This window comes from Nipponia nippon, unplaced genomic scaffold (assembly GCF_047370975.1).
Source record: "Nipponia nippon isolate SJK-2023a ecotype South Korea unplaced genomic scaffold, ASM4737097v1 scaffold_2, whole genome shotgun sequence".
In the NCBI taxonomy this organism is placed as follows: Eukaryota; Metazoa; Chordata; class Aves; order Pelecaniformes; family Threskiornithidae; genus Nipponia; species Nipponia nippon.
The window spans coordinates 97,715,957-97,735,536 of record NW_028262336.1 but is presented as its reverse complement, the minus strand read 5'-3'; the positions used below and the strand labels follow the sequence as shown (position 1 = coordinate 97,735,536).

At 36.6% G+C, this 19,580-nt stretch overlaps 1 protein-coding gene across 1 annotated transcript in view; it reads left to right on the top strand.

Annotated features, from left to right (window-relative positions):
* Window positions 1–19,580, top strand: part of VWA8 (von Willebrand factor A domain containing 8) — a 199,800-nt gene that overhangs the window by 49,262 nt on the left and 130,958 nt on the right. Inside the window, exons 10-14 of the mRNA XM_087759030.1 lie at window positions 1,271–1,402; window positions 2,759–2,893; window positions 2,974–3,051; window positions 9,928–10,088; window positions 11,288–11,401. Coding sequence (XP_087615156.1) covers window positions 1,271–1,402; window positions 2,759–2,893; window positions 2,974–3,051; window positions 9,928–10,088; window positions 11,288–11,401 — 620 coding nt within the window. The remainder of the gene's footprint in view (window positions 1–1,270; window positions 1,403–2,758; window positions 2,894–2,973; window positions 3,052–9,927; window positions 10,089–11,287; window positions 11,402–19,580) is intronic.

The following is a 19,580-nucleotide window of genomic DNA, read 5'->3' as shown; positions in this document are numbered from 1 at the left end:
TTTGCAGTTTTGTCTATGAGCAGCTTTGGCCCTATCTAAAATGCCCTTAACTTAGTAAAAATATTACAATTCAGTAATGAACAGAAGAGTGAGAACATATGTAGTTCATTTCACAGAATCATAGTTGGAGCATTTCTTAGAATCATAGTTTGAGATACTACTCAGTAGGCATTCCTGTCCTCTGTTGTTGTTTAAATGTTTAATGGTGTCTGAAGTAGACTCAAATGTTTACAATAAGAATATAATTTGGTGCAGCCCTTTACTAAAGCACATTTATCTTAAATTCATGTTTAAACATGAAATTTTTGTAGGCTCTTGTTCCAGAATTGGAATTCACAAAGTAACGAAGAGCCAAAGCATTTTTATGAATGCATCTCAGTTTTCTCTCGAAATTTTAATAGGCGGTGCTGTGAATCCTAGTAGTAATAAAACTACATGCTTTTTAAGAATTATTTTACATTAGTGACTTCTGTTTAAAAAAAAATCTTTTTTCTAAGAATTCTACGGAGTTGAGTAATACTTCTTTTTCTTTTGTTTACTCAGCTTTCACTCTGAATATAATGGCTCTATGAGTTCAGTAATTTCAGTTAGTGGCTATTTTGTGCATAAACCCCACTAATATGACTTCTCCTTCCCCAACAAAATAGGCTTTTAACAGGATTTTTTAGATGGTTTTCATGCTTTCCATATACAGCATAAAATAGAGAGTATAATGATCAAAAGAGGATTGGGAAGACAAATGTCCTGTTTTTTGTCCTTGGTATACCTAGAATATGCTGAAGGCTTAATTTGTACAGGTTGTCCTCAATTTTCATTGCATGATAAGGCTGTGGAGCTAAGTAAACATAATGTTTGATGGTTATTTTTATTGGTAGCCAGATGTTTAAATCTGCAATTGGTTGTAATGACCTGCAGAGATAGGTGATCTATTATTACACATGCTAAAGGCTATCATCCGTTTCTCTTATTATTTTGGTCTGTCAGGCTAAGACTTGGAAAAGTCACCATATGACATTTTCACTTTACATCTATCACTACAGTCAAAATAAGTAGATGGTATACAATCTTTTTGCTTTGGTTTTAAATGTAAAATATATAGGCCATCAAGAATGTGAACACAGGTATGTGAAGTGAAAGTTGAAGTATGGATTTAGGACTTCACAAGCAATTAATCTTGAATATACTTCTGGCCTTGTTTTCAGAAGGAACAGTTTTAAAAAACAGAAAGCTGTATTTACTAATTAATTTCCCCCACCCCCTGTTTCTACAGCGTTTTGAGCTTCAAGATTCAGAAAGCCACTTGCTTCCCAGAAGGATTGCAAAAGTAGAAATTGTAAATGGAAACAAACCCTTTAAGGCTGATGTAACTGTCCAGATTGGTGAAAAAGAAGTGACATTCCAGGTATGAATTTATATATTTATCAAACTATATATGTTTTTAGATATCATTGACTTGTTTTCATTTCATCGAGAATTTTACACTTAGACTTGATCCTAAAACTCATTTGCATTGAATATTTTTTGATAGAGTAACACATGATACTTATTAGAAAAGCATTTAGATACTGAAATATTAGATTATGGATGCACAAGATTTTATGTCTAGATAAACTCATACTTTCCTAGATGTGATTCATTTAAGTTTCTTGTGTTAAAAGAAATGCTAAAGAATGGAAGAAAGCAAAGCCTCTAAATTTCATATTTTTTTATTGGATTAGAATAACAGAGAGTACTTGTGATGCTCTTGGTGCTGCTTTCCCTTTTTCTTTTAATAAAAACAATAGTCTATCTTTGTCTACACTTCAAATAAAATCTAATGAGTGCTTGGTAATGTTCCGACACAGGATGTTGGAAAAATGGAACAAAAGTAATCACATCAAAGATGATTAGTTTGTCTTCCAATGAAGTTTATGACCTGCTAGGTGGTGAAATAAGGTCCTATTCAGGAAACAGATACTGATCTGAAAATTTGAAGTTAATGTTGAATTTGGAGAGTCTAGAGAGTCTGTAAAGAAGGTGAATTAGTGGGAGTCGGAGAGAGATCATATTAGCATTGGTGAGGAATATCCTTGGAGAGTTTGTACCATGACAAAGTGAAAAGGGGAACAGCAGCAAATGGGAATTTGTCAGAAAAAGGTGAGTCTGTAGAGACGTGATTCAACTCTTGTCTGAGGGGAAGCTTTTTGCTTTCGTTTGACGTGTAGGTGATACCTTCTGAAAACAGGTCTGCAGAATGTCTCTTTGGGAACAGGAGGGCACGAGGAGTTTGCAGATGAAATGGTTCCCAGACTAGAATGGGAAGTGGAAATAGAGCGAGTGCCTTAGCATGGGGAACGATTGAAACTCTCCAAAGTTCTGGTCAAAGTAGTTCTTTCAGATTTTCACAATACAAATTTCTCTTTCTCTTACATGTTTCTCTGATGAGCAAGAAATATTGTTGATTTTTATATTTTGTCTCTAGCACACACAGCCTCAAGTTCTTTGCAGACCCCAATGCCACAATTGAATTTGTTCACGTTTGTTTTGTTGGTTTTTTTTTTTTTTTCATGAAGAGTGAGTGAAGGAGGTGTGAAGGAGGTTGTCTATTAGAAATTATATGATTGAATGTTTTTTAAATGAAACGTTTAAGTTTGATGGATGACAATCATCAGCAAAATATTACAGTAGTTTTGGAAAAGCATAACCCAGTCCACACAAAGCCTAGAGTTATCACAGTATAGTTTATTTAGCATTTTGATTTTTTTTTTTCCCCTTACAGGTTCCAGCTGGGACTAGGCTGTTAAAAAAGCATCCTCGATCAGATACTTTCATAAGGACTTCCAGTCATAATCAACTGTTGGCAGAAATGATGCAATCCCATATGGTTAAAGATATGTGTTTAATTGGAGGAAAAGTAAGAATTTAAATTTCTTTTCTCCCTCCTTCCCCATGTTGCTTAGAATGTAATCTAGTTCTTATTTTTTAACTTTTTAGGGTTGTGGCAAAACAGTTATTGCTAAGGAGTTTGCTGATATACTGGGATACAGTATAGAACCTATCATGCTGTACCAGGTAAGTAAACTATCTGCTGATGGTCATGCTTTAAATATGACCTAAAATATAATACATAGCTGTCGATTCTTTGTGTATATTCTCTCTCTCTCAGTGATTTTAAAAGCTGCAGCTATGTTCATATACATCTGCAGCTTTTAAAATCACTGCTAATCACTGATATGGGTTAAAAAAAAATAAAGGATAGTGAAGATTTTGAAGATAGCAGTTTTCTGATCATTATAGAGCATTTTTTATGCTCTCTGTTAGAATGCTTATCTGAAATCTCTTCTTACTGCAGGCCTAAACGGAGGAGGTACTGTGCAGCAATATAGATAGTACAATGTTATTACATATAAACTAGCCCTGATACTGCTTTCCTTCCATTTTATTGACTTCACTGTGAATGTGAAAGGGAGGTAATCTAAATACAATGTAAGGAGAATCGTTTAGCACAATGGTCTTTCTCCTAGCCACAGAGAACTGACAACTCATTTTATGATTTGGTATAACTGAGTGTTATAAAGAAAACTTTGTCTTTTCTGTCTTCTCCTTTTTGGATATTTTTTTCCCTTTTTAAGTATGTTTCCTGCCTTTAAGTCAGAGTGGTGACCACTTGTAATTCATGCATGTTGCCTCTTGAAGACCTTTTGTCGTTCCTTTTTTTTTTTTTTTTTCCCCCATATGCTATTTAATCTTATAATGAAATTCTCCATTATCAACACTATTTTTTAACTATTATGGAAGACAGTTTCTTTGTTGTATTAAGAATACATAATGGGTTTTATGTTTCTGGGGAATTTTTTTGAAGTTATTTCCCATGTTCGGTAAACTTAATCTTTCTTCTGTTTTTTTGATATGTTTCTTCTGTCAAGATCACCTAATATCCTCTTACATGTTTATTTTTTCTGATGCCTAACATGTGGAATTTTAATCAATGTTATAAATTCTGTGCCTTTTCTTTTTTTACATTTCTGTTTAGTCTGATGATTACAGTTTTGGTGGGACTGTGTTGCAGTAGAGATTGGAAGATAAAGTTCCATGTTCAAAAATGTTGCATTCTAGAAATATGAAGGCCGGTGTTTAAATGTAATGTACACATTCAATGAATATTAACTTCATTATTCATAGGTGCTATAACAAACAGACAGTAGTCTTCTGCCGTTAGCCTAATTGTTGCTAATTTATTTATGTTGTGTCTTAGTACAGATGTGGCTTTAAAGATAAATTTGGGGCGAAGTGTGCATTAACACTGTTTGAGACACACACAGGCCGTTGGACATAGTTGCCTTAAAATGGCAGTCATGGGGTAAAAAGACAAGAAGGAGGAACTGGAGAAGTCGTAAGGGCATTCGTGGGCTTTGAAGGTGGTAGCAAGTTGTTTGTTCTTGCAGCTGCATTTTTCATGAGTTGGAAGAAGAAATTTACAGTAACTGAAAAAATAAGGGCAGAGTGAATGTTTTTACTGAGTAAAATGTAAAGTTTGTGTTTACAAAGATTAACATAGAAGTAGTAGTAATGGTTCCAGGGAATGAAGGTTTTGGAGCTGTCAGTTGTCTCAGAGTATTGTAAACATGGCACAGTGGGGCTGCTGTACATTTAGGGTTTTTCCCTTTGATTTCATCCAGACAGTGCTTCAGGCTTTGTCACAGCACTAGAGGTTTTTTGCAAACCCCAAGCTCTGTCGTGCTTCACAGTGATCTCCCAGAGCCAGTGGTCACTCAGTACATGTTTGGAAAGAATTCATAGAATCATAGAATCGTTAAGGTTGGAAAAGACCCTTAAGATCATCAGGTCCAACCGCTAACCTAACACTGCCAAGTCCACCACTAAACCATGTCCTCAAGCACCACATCTACCCATCTTTTAAATACCTCCAGGGATGGAGACTCAACCACTTCCCTGGGCAGCCTGTTCCAATACCTGACTACCCTTTCAGTGAAGAAGTTTTTCCTATTATCCAACCTAAACTTCCCCTGGCACAGCTTGAGGCCGTTTCCTCTCGTCCTATCGCTTGTTACTAGGGAGAAGAGACCGACCCCCACCTCACTACAACCTCCTTTCAGGTAGTTGTAGAGAGCAATAAGGTCTCCCCTCAGCCTCCTCTTCTCCAGGCTAAACAACCCCAGTTCCCTCAGCCGCTCCTCATAAGACTTGTGCTCCAGACCCTTCACCAGCTTCGTTGCCCTCCTCTGGACACGCTCCAGCACCTCGATGTCCTTCTTGTAGTGAGGGGCCCAAAACTGAACACAGTACTTGAGGTGTGGCCTCACCAGTGCTGAGTCCAGGGGCACTATCACCTCCCTGGTCCTGCTGGCCACACTATTCCTGATAAAAGCCACGATGCCATTGGCCTTCTTGGCCACCTGAGCAGTTGTCAGTCTTAGATCTTGATACAATAACCTCATGACATAAACTGAAAAATTACAAGGTTATAAAGTACAATTAATTAATTTGCTAGCTTTTCACAGTAGAGATCACACATGGAAGGTTTTCTCCATAACTTTGCGGAATCAAAACACTCTCAAATAAAACGTGAAGTCAAGAGTCTCCCATGACCTTGTGAGTCAAAATACACCAAATATCACAGTATTTACAGTTGTAAGTGATAACTGGCAGTGCTGCAGGGGAACATTAGCATGAAATTTAATGCAAAATATTGGTCTCTTTCTTCCATCCCTTTGCTTCTTTAAATTTTTCCCAGGCAGCATGGAGGCCTCCAAAGGAAGAAAAGGCAGTGGCAGCTGATTTGGAAGTGCCGTGGCATGTGGGGAGAGAGAGACACTGACAGAAATGGGTAGTGAGGTTGAAGGGTTGAAACAGACAAAAACTGAGAGAAAATAGAAAAGAGAAATATCACTGATGATGAAAAAAGAAAGACAGTCCATTTTACGTTTTCCTGCACTGTTGAGAACCTCCCCAGACAGGATCCAACTGCTTTTCCTTCCTTCTATAGGGCTTCAGCTGATGAAGGTGCAGACTCTGCAACTGTCTGCATAGACGGAGTCAGACAGATGACTCCTGCCCTTTTCTCACACTTTAACATGGCCAGGTGCAAGCAGATTTGGGTTCCAAAGCTGCATAGCCTCATCAATGCAATGTTATGTTCATAGTAATATACCTTCAGTATGTTCATAGTAATTCCCAGCAGCGCGTGATACGTTCTGTACAGCGGTATATTGAGATAGGTGCGTAGATTCTGAGCCAGAACTGAGTGTGTCCAGTTAGCCTGCATACTTCTCTCTGCACTTGTCACTGTAAACATATTTTTAAATCATCCCAGGAAAATAACTTTTGCAACTTGACAAACCTGCTTAAAGACAGGCACACCCTATCCCGTGTTTTGTTGCACGCTATATAATATTGGGTACTCACCAGCAAAATTAGATAATTATTTGGTTAAAAACATGGCTATTGTTTTTCAACATTCTACCTTTAATTAGTATGGCTTTGGTGAATAAGAACAGAAAATTTACTTTTTGGAGACACATGAGAAGAGCTGACAATGAAATTAGTTACTCAGTAAACATCTGTCTTTCAGAGGCATCTGTAATACCTACAGAACTAGATGAAGGGTTTGAAGTATTTGCCACTGAAGTGAACCTTTCCTTTGGTTTCACCAGGGTTTGATCAAGTTCAAAGGGCAGAGGGTTTTTATAGAGAGGCTTTTTGGTGATATCAAACAGTATTGCTAAGGCAAATAAATGACTGTTTGTGAGCTTGTTGTTCACTATAAATTCCTGTGTACACAAGTCTATGTAAGATCCACATGTGTATCTATACGTATAGGTATTTCCTATGTACAATGTCTTACATAATCTCAGAAGTTTTTACAGGAAGCAGTGTATAAAAAATGATTGAATGTAGCCGAGCTATACATCTTCTGATAAATTTTAAGAATGCATTTGTTTTTCTTAAAATATGTAATAACATATCAGGGGCTTTGATTAGCCAAGTAACAGGATAATTTAATGACAGATGTTAAATATATTAATTCATACAGTAATTCAGCAATGAAGGCTATCAGAAGTTTGATAATGCTGTAAATCTAGCAGATTTTTCTACTTTGGTTCAAAAAAGTGTCTTTTTGATTTTTTGAGGGACACCATATCGTTCTAAATCCATTTCTAAAGTTAAGGAGGCTTTTATTTGTCCTGTGGTTCATTTTTATTTTCCAATAATTTCTGCAGACACAAAAATAAGTAGTGGGGCACTTATCCTTGGTCTGAAGCAATAGCACTGTTTTTCTTCAGGCTCTGTGAAGAAATGAATTCTTAGATTTTTACATATATAATATTTACTTTTAGTTTTAATATTTGCGTCATCATTCTTTGCATCTGAAGTTGATTTAAGGGCTTGAATAGTGTGAAAAGGCATAGCTCTTTATATTGACTTCACAGAAAAAAAAACTTCTAAAAGCTTTTATTTTGTGAGATGAGAATCAAATTGACCTAAACCAAGGGTTCCCAAACCTTCTGAGCACATAAATCATCTCTTATACTAACAGTTGGCTCAGAGAACAATTCCGGTCTCATTTGTTGACATCATTATACGGATTTCTCATTATATGCAATTCCATGTAGGCAAATTGCTGACAAAGGAAACTCATCCCGATTAGGAAAGGTTTGTTTTTAAGTTGTCTCTTAATGCAGTTAAGCAACAGCAAATGAGAAGCAGCAGCCAGCTAGTTCCTTGTGGACTGTAGTTAGGGAACTTTTGGTTTAAATTGTTTAAAATAAAACATTTTCTCCCCCCAGAGTTTCAGGGGGGAAAAAAAGCAATATTCAAAGTGGTGTTATAACAGTTTTCCAGCAACTGGCTCCTTTTCTTCCCCAGCAAAAACAGTCTTCTAAGCATATCACTGGTGTTTGTGTACTGTGATGGTTTTGTTTCTAGGATTTCTTTTTTTTTCTTTTTTTTTTTGCATGACCTCATAATTTTTCTTTACAAATTCCAATTTTTTATTTGAGAAATACTAACAAAATATGAGTCCAAATTGGCATGAAAAGCAGGAAACATAGATTTTTTTCACCCGATAATTGCCAAGAACATGATTAGCACTGCAAGCCATGAAAAACGGCTAGGTTGGAGGCTTATATGGCTATAGCTGCTAAAGGGAGTGGAACAGAAGTTATCCTACTTGTTTTCTCTCCTAAACTTCTTTTTTCCTGTATACAAGGTATTTTAGAAAATAAACAACACAATGTAAAACACATAAGTTACAATGACTTAAAATAAGCATTTTGTTTGACAAGGCAATATAATGTTGCCATTGCTTTGCCCAAAATAAGAGGAAAAAAATTAATTCATATACTTCAATTGCCTCCCCTGTAAAGGGAGGGATTTTTAGTGTTAGAGTATTATGACAATATATCTCATAATGTTATATTTTTAATATCATATATTAAAAATTGGTTTAGAGTAAATAAATAGAAACAGTAAATCACTGGGCAGGTACTTAGCCATAAAACAAATCCCTTACAGAAACTGTGCAGGTGTTAGCAAATGATACTTCTTTTTAATGCATCACTAAATTGAATCTCATTCAACCATTTAAATTACAATATAATTGTTCATTTTGTATTTCAGAAAATATTTTGCAGCAAAACACCCTTCTGAATTTATCTCCAGAAAATTAATGCATGGTTCTCAAGTGGTTGTTGGAATTACAGATAGACATTCTATATAGCATACTAGGCTCCCAATCAATTCATACTGTGTGTTGTTTCATTCCTCTAGAGGTGAATTATCAGAAGGTGTGTCAGTTAAATATTCAGTTACATGGCATTTACTAGCTACTGAATGCACACTTCTGATGCATGTCCTAAAACCACATTTTTCTCTGGCTTTGATAAAAATGTTTCACATTCTGGTTTTAGTCTAATTCATTAATAAAATAGAAAAGAGCAAACACAGCAGTAAAAAAAACAGAAATACAACAATAAAAATACGGTCTGGTTTTGTGGATTTGAATGTGAAACTTTAAATTATACAAATGTCGAAGCACTGAAGGAACCAGACTCTGTCCTGTTATTTTAAGACTTTTAAGGAAACGTAGAAAGAGGAAATGATTCAGGCCATATGACGTAATGTATTCTATTTTTATTCTTTAAAGTTCAAAGGGTTTATAGTTGTGAAAAGGACATATGCAAAAGCTACAGCTACAGTGGAAAATATTTTTCTCATCTGATTTTAGGTTAAGTTGTGTTCACAGCACAGCTTGAGGGAAGCATTTCATCTTCCAGGTCACAAAATGGCTATTACGTCTTTGTTGCTCTAGTGCTTACCTGTTATAATGGAACATCTGAAATATGTGTGCTCGAGAATATGTTTGGTTTTGATTTATCCCTTAAGCATTATTTTACGATCTGCTATGTACTTTTGATATTTTGAGTGTTACTGGCTTCTTCCTTACTCTGTCCTTTATTCTCCAATGCTTCCACTGCATTTTCCTGCTGAGAGGTGGAATGTCATGCTGGTTTGTGTTCAAGATTAATGATGAAAGCTTTGCTCTTTGAGGTGACTTCTATATGAAATAAATGACTCTCGTTTCTTCCAGGTGTAAATTGCTGCCCCCTTCTGTACACAAAGCTGTGTACAAGTTGTCATATGCTTGCATTACGTTTAAGGGGGGCAAAAAAAAAGGCTTTTGTTCTGGTTTCTAAGAGGTGATATTGGCAAATCTAGAACTTCCAAAGACTATTTAACATAATGTGTATGTAGATTCGTGTGTGTATTTCTAATACTCTTTGGAAAAGTAATTGAAGATTTCGTGCTAATCTTTTTTGGGTATATTTTCAGGAAAAATAGAATGCAGTTTTTTAAGGAGAAAGCAGGTACTTGTAGATGAAGAAAATAGAGCATAAATATATTCTTCTGATGAATCGATACTTACAGGATATGACAGCTAGAGATTTGCTACAGCAAAGGTATACTCTTCCTAATGGAGACACTGCTTGGAGACCATCGCCACTTGTTACTGCTGCCCTGGAAGGAAAGCTTGTTATTCTTGATGGCATTCATCGAATTAACCCTGGCACTCTAGCTGTACTTCAAAGGTCAGGATGTGAGCATGGATAAGTTGGGTGCGCATGATGTGTTTATTGAGTGCATGCACACTGAGAAATTAAGTTCCTTCTGGTGAATATGACTTTGTAACTTCAAGAATACTGTAAAGACCAAGCTGAGCATTTAAGTTTCATAGAATGTGTAATGTTCAGTCTTTACATACTTAAAAGCAGAAGCAATTCTTTCATATTCATGGTAAGTCTATAATAATACAGGAAATTTCGGCTCTTTGTAAATACAGAATGTAAGTCTGAATTGAAGAAGGAGCTAGATTTTACTCTAAACTTACGAAATCTAAAAATCAGTAATATTTCCACAATGATTTGAAAATGCAAGATGTCAGAAAATGTTTACAATACTTTGGATGCATTCTGTTTCTAAATAAAATGTGATCATTACAGTTATACGTAAAAGCATACTTCATATTGATTGCAAGGAACTCTTTCTAAACATTATTTCATAATTCAATAAAAAATAAATTAAACTTTGCAGAACAGAAGTAGTAGTAGCAAATACTATTTGGGTAGTATAGAGAGGTCTATACTGTCAGGTCAAATTTTTCTGCTATTTCACGTGCCTGCATTGTATGCTGCCTTTTGCAAAGTTAAAGGACATCACCAGCTTTAAAAGCAGGTTGTAGGAAAAACATTTTGTGCCTTGTTTTATTATAGGTATGCAGAAGGGCAGAAGAGAGAATTATGCTTGCCTGTTTTTTCCCTTTTTAATCAGTTTAGCTTTGCCATCTGATTTTTCTTCTGACATGTGCATGTGTTATATATAATCAACTTTGCATAAAAAAAATAAAAGCTGGGTCTCTATGTATGTTATATCATTAGTGCTAACTGAAATATATTGCTTCAAGTAACAAACCAGAAGTATATTACTTGGTACAAGTATAACAAAATGGTTGTTTCACGCCATCTATGCATACTCTACTGGTAAGATAGAATTTTTTATTTTTCATTTTTTTACCATCTCTATTTAAACTAAGTTGACTAACTGACTATGCGCTGAAATTGTTTACTTATGCATATTATTTTACCTCCACACCTGGATGCATCTTACGTTGGTATAACTTTTTCTTTTTACTATGTTGACTGAGGTAGCGTTTTAAAAAAGTGTTAGTTGATATGAGTATTTTAAAAAGTAATCAAAGGCTAGATAAAGCTTATTCTTTATTTTCAAACAGACTAATACATGACAGAGAACTGACTCTCTATGATGGCACCAGATTGTTAAGGGAAGATAGATACCAAAACTTAAAAGAAGAATTACAGATCTCTGATGAGAAACTACAGGAAAGGTAAAGTGTCAGCTACGACTGTAGAATGCAAACAGCATTTCGTCCTGTGAAGAGCTTAATCTCCTTTTTTTTTTTTTTTTTCCTCTTACAAAAACATTATGCAAAATGCTTCCCTATTAGATTGATACCTTCTAATCACTAAGAGAAACGTATTTTAAATGTCAGTTTCCTTATGAGCTTTTTTTCTTTTTGTGGCATGGGAAAATTACATCCTGTTTAGAGTGCTTGAACTAAAAGGAAAACATTCAATATCCTTTAACAGAAGGAGTTATAAATTGAAGAGAAATTATAAGTACATAAAAACATAGATAGAAAGGTATATAATATTTAATTTTGGAACAGTTTATTAAGAGTGTTGGAAAATAAAGCTAAATTGAAGTTAAATACAACTCGTTACTTTCTTTTGCCTCATTAGCTAGAAAGCTGGTATTTAATTTACAACTAATATGGGGCAGGAAATCCTAAGGATGGGTTGGGACCCATTATGCTTATTCTTTTTGTTTCTTCACTTCCACTTGTCTGCTAGAAACATTCCACAGATAGAAATGTTTTCTAGTCCTCTGAGGCCATACTTGATACATAGTCAAACACTGCAGACCAGCTTTAGTTAATGGGAGGGATATTGTTGAGTGTATGCCAAAACAAATGCGACCTAATATTCAGTAATATATAAGGAGCTAAACATACTGTGATTCTTAAATGGCTTGAACCTCTAAAAAAACAGCTGAAGTTTTATATCAGATGTCCATGCTCATATTTACACTGCAGGGTGTGCATGTGCCCAAACTTTGAAGAGGCCTTATTGGTTATAGTAGGGATGCATTCATGATGTGCCACCCCGTTTCTCTCAATTGTCTCGCCAAATACAATTTTTTTTCTTCGACCTCCTTCATAGTTCACCCTTTAGAAAATCTGTTTTTCTTTTACTGCCTGGTTGTTTTGTCATTTCTGGTTCCCTTTTGATCCAAAATACTGTGTTTTTAAAAAAAAAAAAAAAAAGAAAGAAAGAAAAACAACAACAACAAAACAAACTTCATTTTAAGTCTTCCATAGCATTTATTTTGATTTTTTCTGTAGGTATGGTGTAATCTAAGCCTACTTGTTGTAAATTGTATCTACGCTGCTGAGGCCATACACCCAGCTAGATGGGCATTTCCTGCTTTTGTTTTATTTGAGTGAAGAACTATGTATCAGGGAAGTGTTCTGTTTATCAGGATTTTAAGCCCAGACTTTGAAAAGAGAAGCAAAAAAGCTCTGAGGATCCATCTTGGATGATATCCCAACTTTGCGTTGGCCTTCGTACTTCAAAATACATCTGGTGATTGTGTGAGTCTCTTCCCTGCTCCGTGTTCGTGGTCTTGTCCAAAGTGCTTTCAGGCAGAGTGGCAGTGGCTGTGCCGTTTTGCTTACTGCATGGTACCCTTTAGTTCATGCCAATATACTCCAAAAACCTAGACAATTCATCACACATTCATCTTCAGTACTGCCCTTGTATCAAATCTCTCTCACAAGAATAGAGCTTTACATCTGGATTCTGTGTCTCCCTGTTTGTTCTAACTATGGCTGTTTCGGCAGTGGACTCCCTTATAACCTTCATTGTCTGTTAGACAGTGAGGACTGTCCAAGCTGTCTTCTTTAATGACTATTCTGCAGACCTGTTTTCTTACTGTGCCACCTTTGTACACACTTTCCTTCCCTTAAGTCTCGTTGAGTAACCTTTTCGTTCCACTGTTCAGTGCTAATTGTGCATTGCTTTTGACTACTTTGAAGGGTTGGGTCTCTTCTCCCTGGGTCGGTCTCCTCTCCCTAGTAACAAGCGATAGGACAAGAGGAAACGGCCTCAGTCTGCGCCAGGGGAAGTTTAGGTTGGATATTAGGAAAAACTTCTTCACCAAAAGGGTGGTCAGGCATTGGAACAGGCTGCCCAGGGCAGTGGTTGAGTCCCCATCCCTGGAGGTATTTAAAAGACGGGTAGACATGGTGCTCGAGGACATGGTTTAGTGGTGGACTTGGCAGTGCTAGGTTAACAGTTGGACTCGATGATCTTAAGGGTTTTTTCCAACCTTAACGATTCTATGATTCTATGAGGGCTCCAAAAGACTTTTTTTTGGCTTTGCTTGGAAGGCTGTCCCCCTTACCTTCAGATCGCAATGTACTGCTTTTACCTAGCTACCTTAAAATTTTTCAACGTAGCGTATTGTGAATTGCAAAGTTCTAAATTATCTATTTAGCTGACAGTGAGCTTTCACCCTCTAATCCATAAATGAGGGGTGTCTGTTGTCTTGGACAGGAATACATTTCTGATTAGTACTTGATCTTAAAAGCAAGCAACCAAACAAACAGAAACCCCACTGTGTAGGCATTCTTGCATCTGGAAGCTCAGTGTGACCATTTAGCACCATCGTGGATACAGATGAAAATTCTTGGTACCGAATTAGCTAAAGTCCATTGTGGCGAGAATCCCACCTTCTCCTAGGTGAAACATTCAATCTGGCCCTTGTTCCACTTTCTTCTGTGCTGACTTATTCAAAAGAAGCCAGGGTAAAGTGATGGAAACATGTATCTGCTTCTCTGGTTTTGGCTATGGGCTTCTTTGGCATCAGTGAACCACTCCTCTGTGGAGAGGGCACTGTTCTTCTCAGCCCTTGAGGAACTGAAAGTGTTCCAGGACCTCATTCTGGTTTTGGTCCCTTATGTATTCTGAAAACATCACTACCTTTCACTGGCTCCAGGATGCGGTGTCAATAGTTGCTCTTTGATTCCTGGACTGCCTTCCTCCCTGCTACTCGTCCTTTTCAGCAGCAGTTACCTGTCACTGCAAGCTGCAGTACCTTCCAGTGTTGCAGAATGGCTGGGCAGAATTAGCCGCTCTCTCCAGACACCTTCTCATCAAATGATATCTAGGATAATGATAGCTGATTTAGTCACAGACTAAGAAAACACAATGGTGCTAACCATCCCTCATTTGCCTGCAAAAGATTGCCTTGTGGAGATGTTATATAGAATATATTGTACCTTGATTTTATTAGCAGATTGGCTGGGCGAATTCTTAATTCTAAATCGTGACTGGGAGATGCTTTCCATATCGATGAGAAATGTTGTCTCTCTTGCTGTGTGTCAATGGCTGTGGCTAGTGGCCTTAGCTATATTTCTGGTGTTAGAGTATGATGAAAAGAGAACTTTACTTATTCTGATTTACTGGATTTGACTAAAGTAATTTCAGTACAGTTGCTCTTTGCCAGGCCTGCAGAATATATGCTGTCATTCCCAGTTCTGCTGGGACTGAATCTGGGATGTTTGATGAGTGACACATTAAAACTACTGTTAATTTTCCAATAAGGGAGTTCCCTATGGAAAGTGGTTTCAAGTTTTGTTTGAATCAGGAGATTATTCTGGCTTTTTTTTCCTAAATCCTATTCATTCAGCCTTGATTCTCATTTGTATATTGGGAATCAATATGGTACATAGAATACATATTAAGTTACAAAAGTAACTTTTTATTTTGTTATTAACCTTTTTATTATTTACCTGATCTCATGTACTAACGTAGTTGTTATGAGAAACAGAGGAAGAGGAAAAAACATACTGAGAGGCACATCAATGATTCAGTGGAAGTGCATGACAAAGTTTTAAATGTCTAAGCAGTCAGGCAGGACCTAAATGAAGTAGCTGAAAATATTCATAAACAGAGGAGATACAAGATCAAGAGAAAAAGGAATATTTCTGAAGGACTAGAATTTGGAAGAAAGAAGCCAGAAGCTTCATTAGGAAGTCATTAGATTAGGAGAGGGCAAGGCCATCTTCAGGATTTCAGAAAAAGCGGTAGCTGGAGACTGGAAGGCAGCTGTGATAGAGAAGAATCGATACCTTACTGCCGTATGTCAGAGAAACTGAGAACATGGAGTACATACTTCCCGCCCGATCCAGTTTGGGTCAGCTTTGCGGTGCATGAGTGTTCTTGATTGTAGTGACTATTTGTAGTATAGTTTGCAGTTTCTGTCTTCTGTGCTACTTCTAAACATTTATAAATACAAAATAATTCACTGTTACCCTCTGTTTCCTTAATTTAAGACTCACTAAATGAGGTAGCCAAATGCTGTTCTAAGTTACATAAATACAAATATGTCTTTCATAATGGTAAGGAACAACTGATAATGCTTTTTAGTAGACTACTTGGACTCAGTACTTTGTGAATGGAATTTTACAACAGAATTTCCATTTAAATCTATTTTAGAGAAAAGGAGTACTATTCCTAACCGATGAGCCAAAACTTCTGTAAACGTTTTTTTAGTCAGTGTTTGTAAAAGGATTTGATGCACCTAAAGATTTTTTCCCATTTCTAAGAAGAGAAAAATTTGAGATATTAATGGAGAAGTTTTAGGGGATCCCTTCTTCAGACAAGGAAGACACATTTTGTGCTAGGCTTTATGCTCCTATATGAAAATATTTGATAGTAAAAAAAAACAAAACAAAACTATTTTTTCACAGTTTTAGTATCTTTAATTTTTAGTGCTTCGATAGTAATAATAATCATATATGTAGCAGAATAGAAAGGAGAATACTGCACAATCCATCACTTAATTTCCAACCCTGATAAGTCAAGAGGGTTTTGGTTTTTTTTAAATAAAGAGATGGTATTTCAGATCACACTATGGTCTAAAGAAATCACATGCCTCTGTATACGAATGTAAATGGTATTACAGCAGGGAAAGTGAACATACTTAAACCATGGCAGTGTTCTTTGCAGTGCTGGACAAAGAGGAAAGCGTTGTTTTCAGATTGTTTTCAAGTTTTGCAGGTTAAAACATTCATAAATTATATTTTTGGACAACTTCATTTAGAAGTTTTATTACCTTTGTAAGAGCTAATAAAATATATTCTTATTTTAAATGATGTTAATTATTGTAATTGAGTTACATGTTCACTATTATTTCATTACATTTCTACATCTGTTGTGTCTACTAGCATTTTTCCAAGAAGGGCTTCAGACTGATGGGTGCAATAGCTCTGTCAGGACTGACAAGTGCAAGCAGTACGTTTGCCCTTGTGAGATTTTGGGATACTCCCTGGCCTGCTGAAAGCCTGTAAGCTATACGGTAACTAGCAGTGGGCACAGAGTACTTTTTCCTCTATTCTTTCTTGTGCCAGTTTGGCTATGGAGTTAAGTTAGCAAACAGTCACAGTAAGATGACATTCACTCATTTGAGGAAACTTAAGTATTTTTGTTTATGAGTTTGAGGAGAAGGAAAAATAAAAAAAAGCTGCCCTTGAGAAAGTGACAGATGGTCCTTAAAGATCTTTTACACAGACGGAAATTATAGCTGCCGATTCCTTATTCATTTAACGATTGTATGATTCACTTTCCTGAACAGGTTCAGAGATTAAGAGAAAGTGCATTCAAGAACCGTGCATATCCAAGATTTCTGCACAGAATTTCTTCTGTAGTCATCCATTACTTCACTGAGACAGATACAGTAAAGGCAGCACGCAGCCTTTACAAGACAAGCAGTGAAGTGTTGGTTTGTCTTATGATGGAGTATTTTAACCTGTTTGGGTGGATATTCCCCCCTCCCCACAACACATGCACACACACACACACACACACACAGAGATGATAACTCCTTGGTGTGGTGAGCAGAAAGGCAGCTATTATAGGAAAATCTAGAAGTAGGTATCTAATAGGACTGTTCAAAAGCTAAAAGAAGTCACTCATAATGCATGGGTGGTTTTAAAGCCCTGCAGACAGTGGATTATTTTCCATGCGATTAGGTTGAAAGGGAACACACAGTAGATGAGACAAATATAAAATGTGACAGGGAGTGAATTTAGCAAGCAATAGAAGTTTTTAATTGGTTACATTTTCTAGCTTTTACCTCATTTTTTGTTGTGGTTTTTTTTTCCCAGTTTAGTGAATTTTCAGATAAAGTAATCTGTTAATTTTAGACTGGTGAAATTTAAGAAAAACAGCAAGAAAACAACAATAGGTCATTGTGGTCCTAGTATTATAACAATTCCCAACTCGTAAAATTTGATCAAAAATGAGATTTATTAAATCATGTTACAGGAAGAGACGACCAAACATTGTTTGGTTTTGCAAGGTGGCATTAGGAATGCCATTCTGCATTTTTTTTTTTTTTTATGGAGAAGCTTCAGTTGCTTAGAACCATGTGTCAACAACAAGAAAATCTTTCCCTAAAATCACACTGAACAGACTGCATCTTGATCTTCCTCTTGAGAGCAGTGGCAGTAATCCTTGGTTGGAATTAAACACAGATGTCAAAAGAAGGACATGCATATTATTAGCGGAGTACTCTGCTACCTGTGTTGTCAGTAAACATTTAATAGAGAGAAGGATAGAGACTCTTTGTATTAATCAACTAACACCAAATCCTCCCGCTGTGTTTCAGGCTTATTAATTTAAAAGATGCCAAGTTTTTAACAAGATACACTTACTTGGCCTTTATCTGCAAAGAACACAAGATGTCAAGGATTTCTTTTTTCTAAAATATAGCTCCATGTAGGAGCTCCATATTATATTCCTTTAGAGACTTGATCTGTGATACGATGGAACAACTCTGAAGCTCTTCAGTTGCGCTGATGGAAGCTGGAAACTTTCAGAGCGTTGCAGGATTGAGTCATTTGTGGCATTTGTTTTAATAATACACTTAGCTTGACATTTTCAACATTGCAAACATAAGTCCAAACAATAGGCTTTTGAAGTAGCCAAATAGTTTTATTCATGTTTACAAACTGGAAACCTACAGCAGTGATGTTGTGATACATCCAAGTCTAGAGAGTACGTCAGTGAGTTTAACTGATACACCAAGTTAGCTTGCCCTGACTTTGCATCTCCTCTCCTCCCACTTTTCCCCGTGCCCTCCCTGGCTGTTCGCACCATGCCCTTTGAGTTAGGCAGTGACCTGGAGATGGTACAAGAGAAATGTGTTCCTTTTACTAGGGAAAGCTGACCGCTTCTTGTGTTCTCTTATGGTATTGCAGAAGGACCAGAATTGGTCCTTCAAATTTGGTGGATGTCTGGAGCAGGGTTGTTTTTCTTCTTAGTAATGGGGGGGAGGAGTGAGCCTGGAAGTATATGCATTTATCCTATGTAGGAAATGTTTTCTTCTATAATAAGGTTGGCTCATGTTCCCTGACCTTCTTTTATGCTTAGTGACAGTGACATTCCCATTGGTTCCTCTTTCATGTGATGTTTTCAGACATCTATTTCTATTTTTATCAATCAGGGAGTAGCTTCTAGGCTTATGACTTTCAGCTGAGAATAACTCATGCCACCCCCTGTGTTTGCTTTGACAGAAGAGACTGTTTGCTATAATTGCTCTGTTGTATCACAGGTTTATTGTTGTGGCAAACAGATGAGCCAACTATGCGGTAGATTTGTTAATTTATCTTTAATGGTCCTAGTCTGTCTTCAGATTTTCTTGCTTATGTCATTGTTTCCCCCCTCAGTTTAACGAGGAGGAATACTTGCATCCAAGTGTTCTGATTGCAAATGTAGTAATTTATATGGAAAATGACACGATAACAGGCGTATCTAGCAATATAAGTTGTCCAATTAAATTTCACTGGTTTTATCCAAATTAACATCTCCTGTTTTAATAAGAGTACTGTGAAAATAATTGTTGAAAACAGCCCCTCCTTGCACAATTTGACTGGGTTTTGTATCTGACGTGTTGCTCTCTATTATTTCTGCTGCTTCTAGAGATCGTGCAATTGTGCTGATTGATGAGTACCAATGAATTCCCAGTCCGAAGAGGTGATAATATTACATAGATAAGGGAGACAAAAGATGTGAAGAAGGCAAAGACACCAAAAACTGAGGCAGCGGTCTTCTACTGCCCTAACACATGCATCTAAAAGTTATATATTTAAGTTTGTGTTGATCACAGTAAGCTCCCATTGTCTTCAGTGGAATCAAATAGGCAGGTGTCTAAGAGACCGTTGGTCACCAAATCCTGCAGTGTGAACTAGGGAACATTGACCGAAGCTAGCAGGTCAGTTCCATAAATATTTAAAAAATAATAATAAATTTAAAAGTACCTTTTACAACCACGAACAGTGCATGTGTTGCCAGAGGAAGTTGTGGAGGCAGATAGGATGAAGTAGTTCAGAAAGGGATTAGGCAAATTTGTGAGTAAACAGACATTAAAGCAAATAGGCA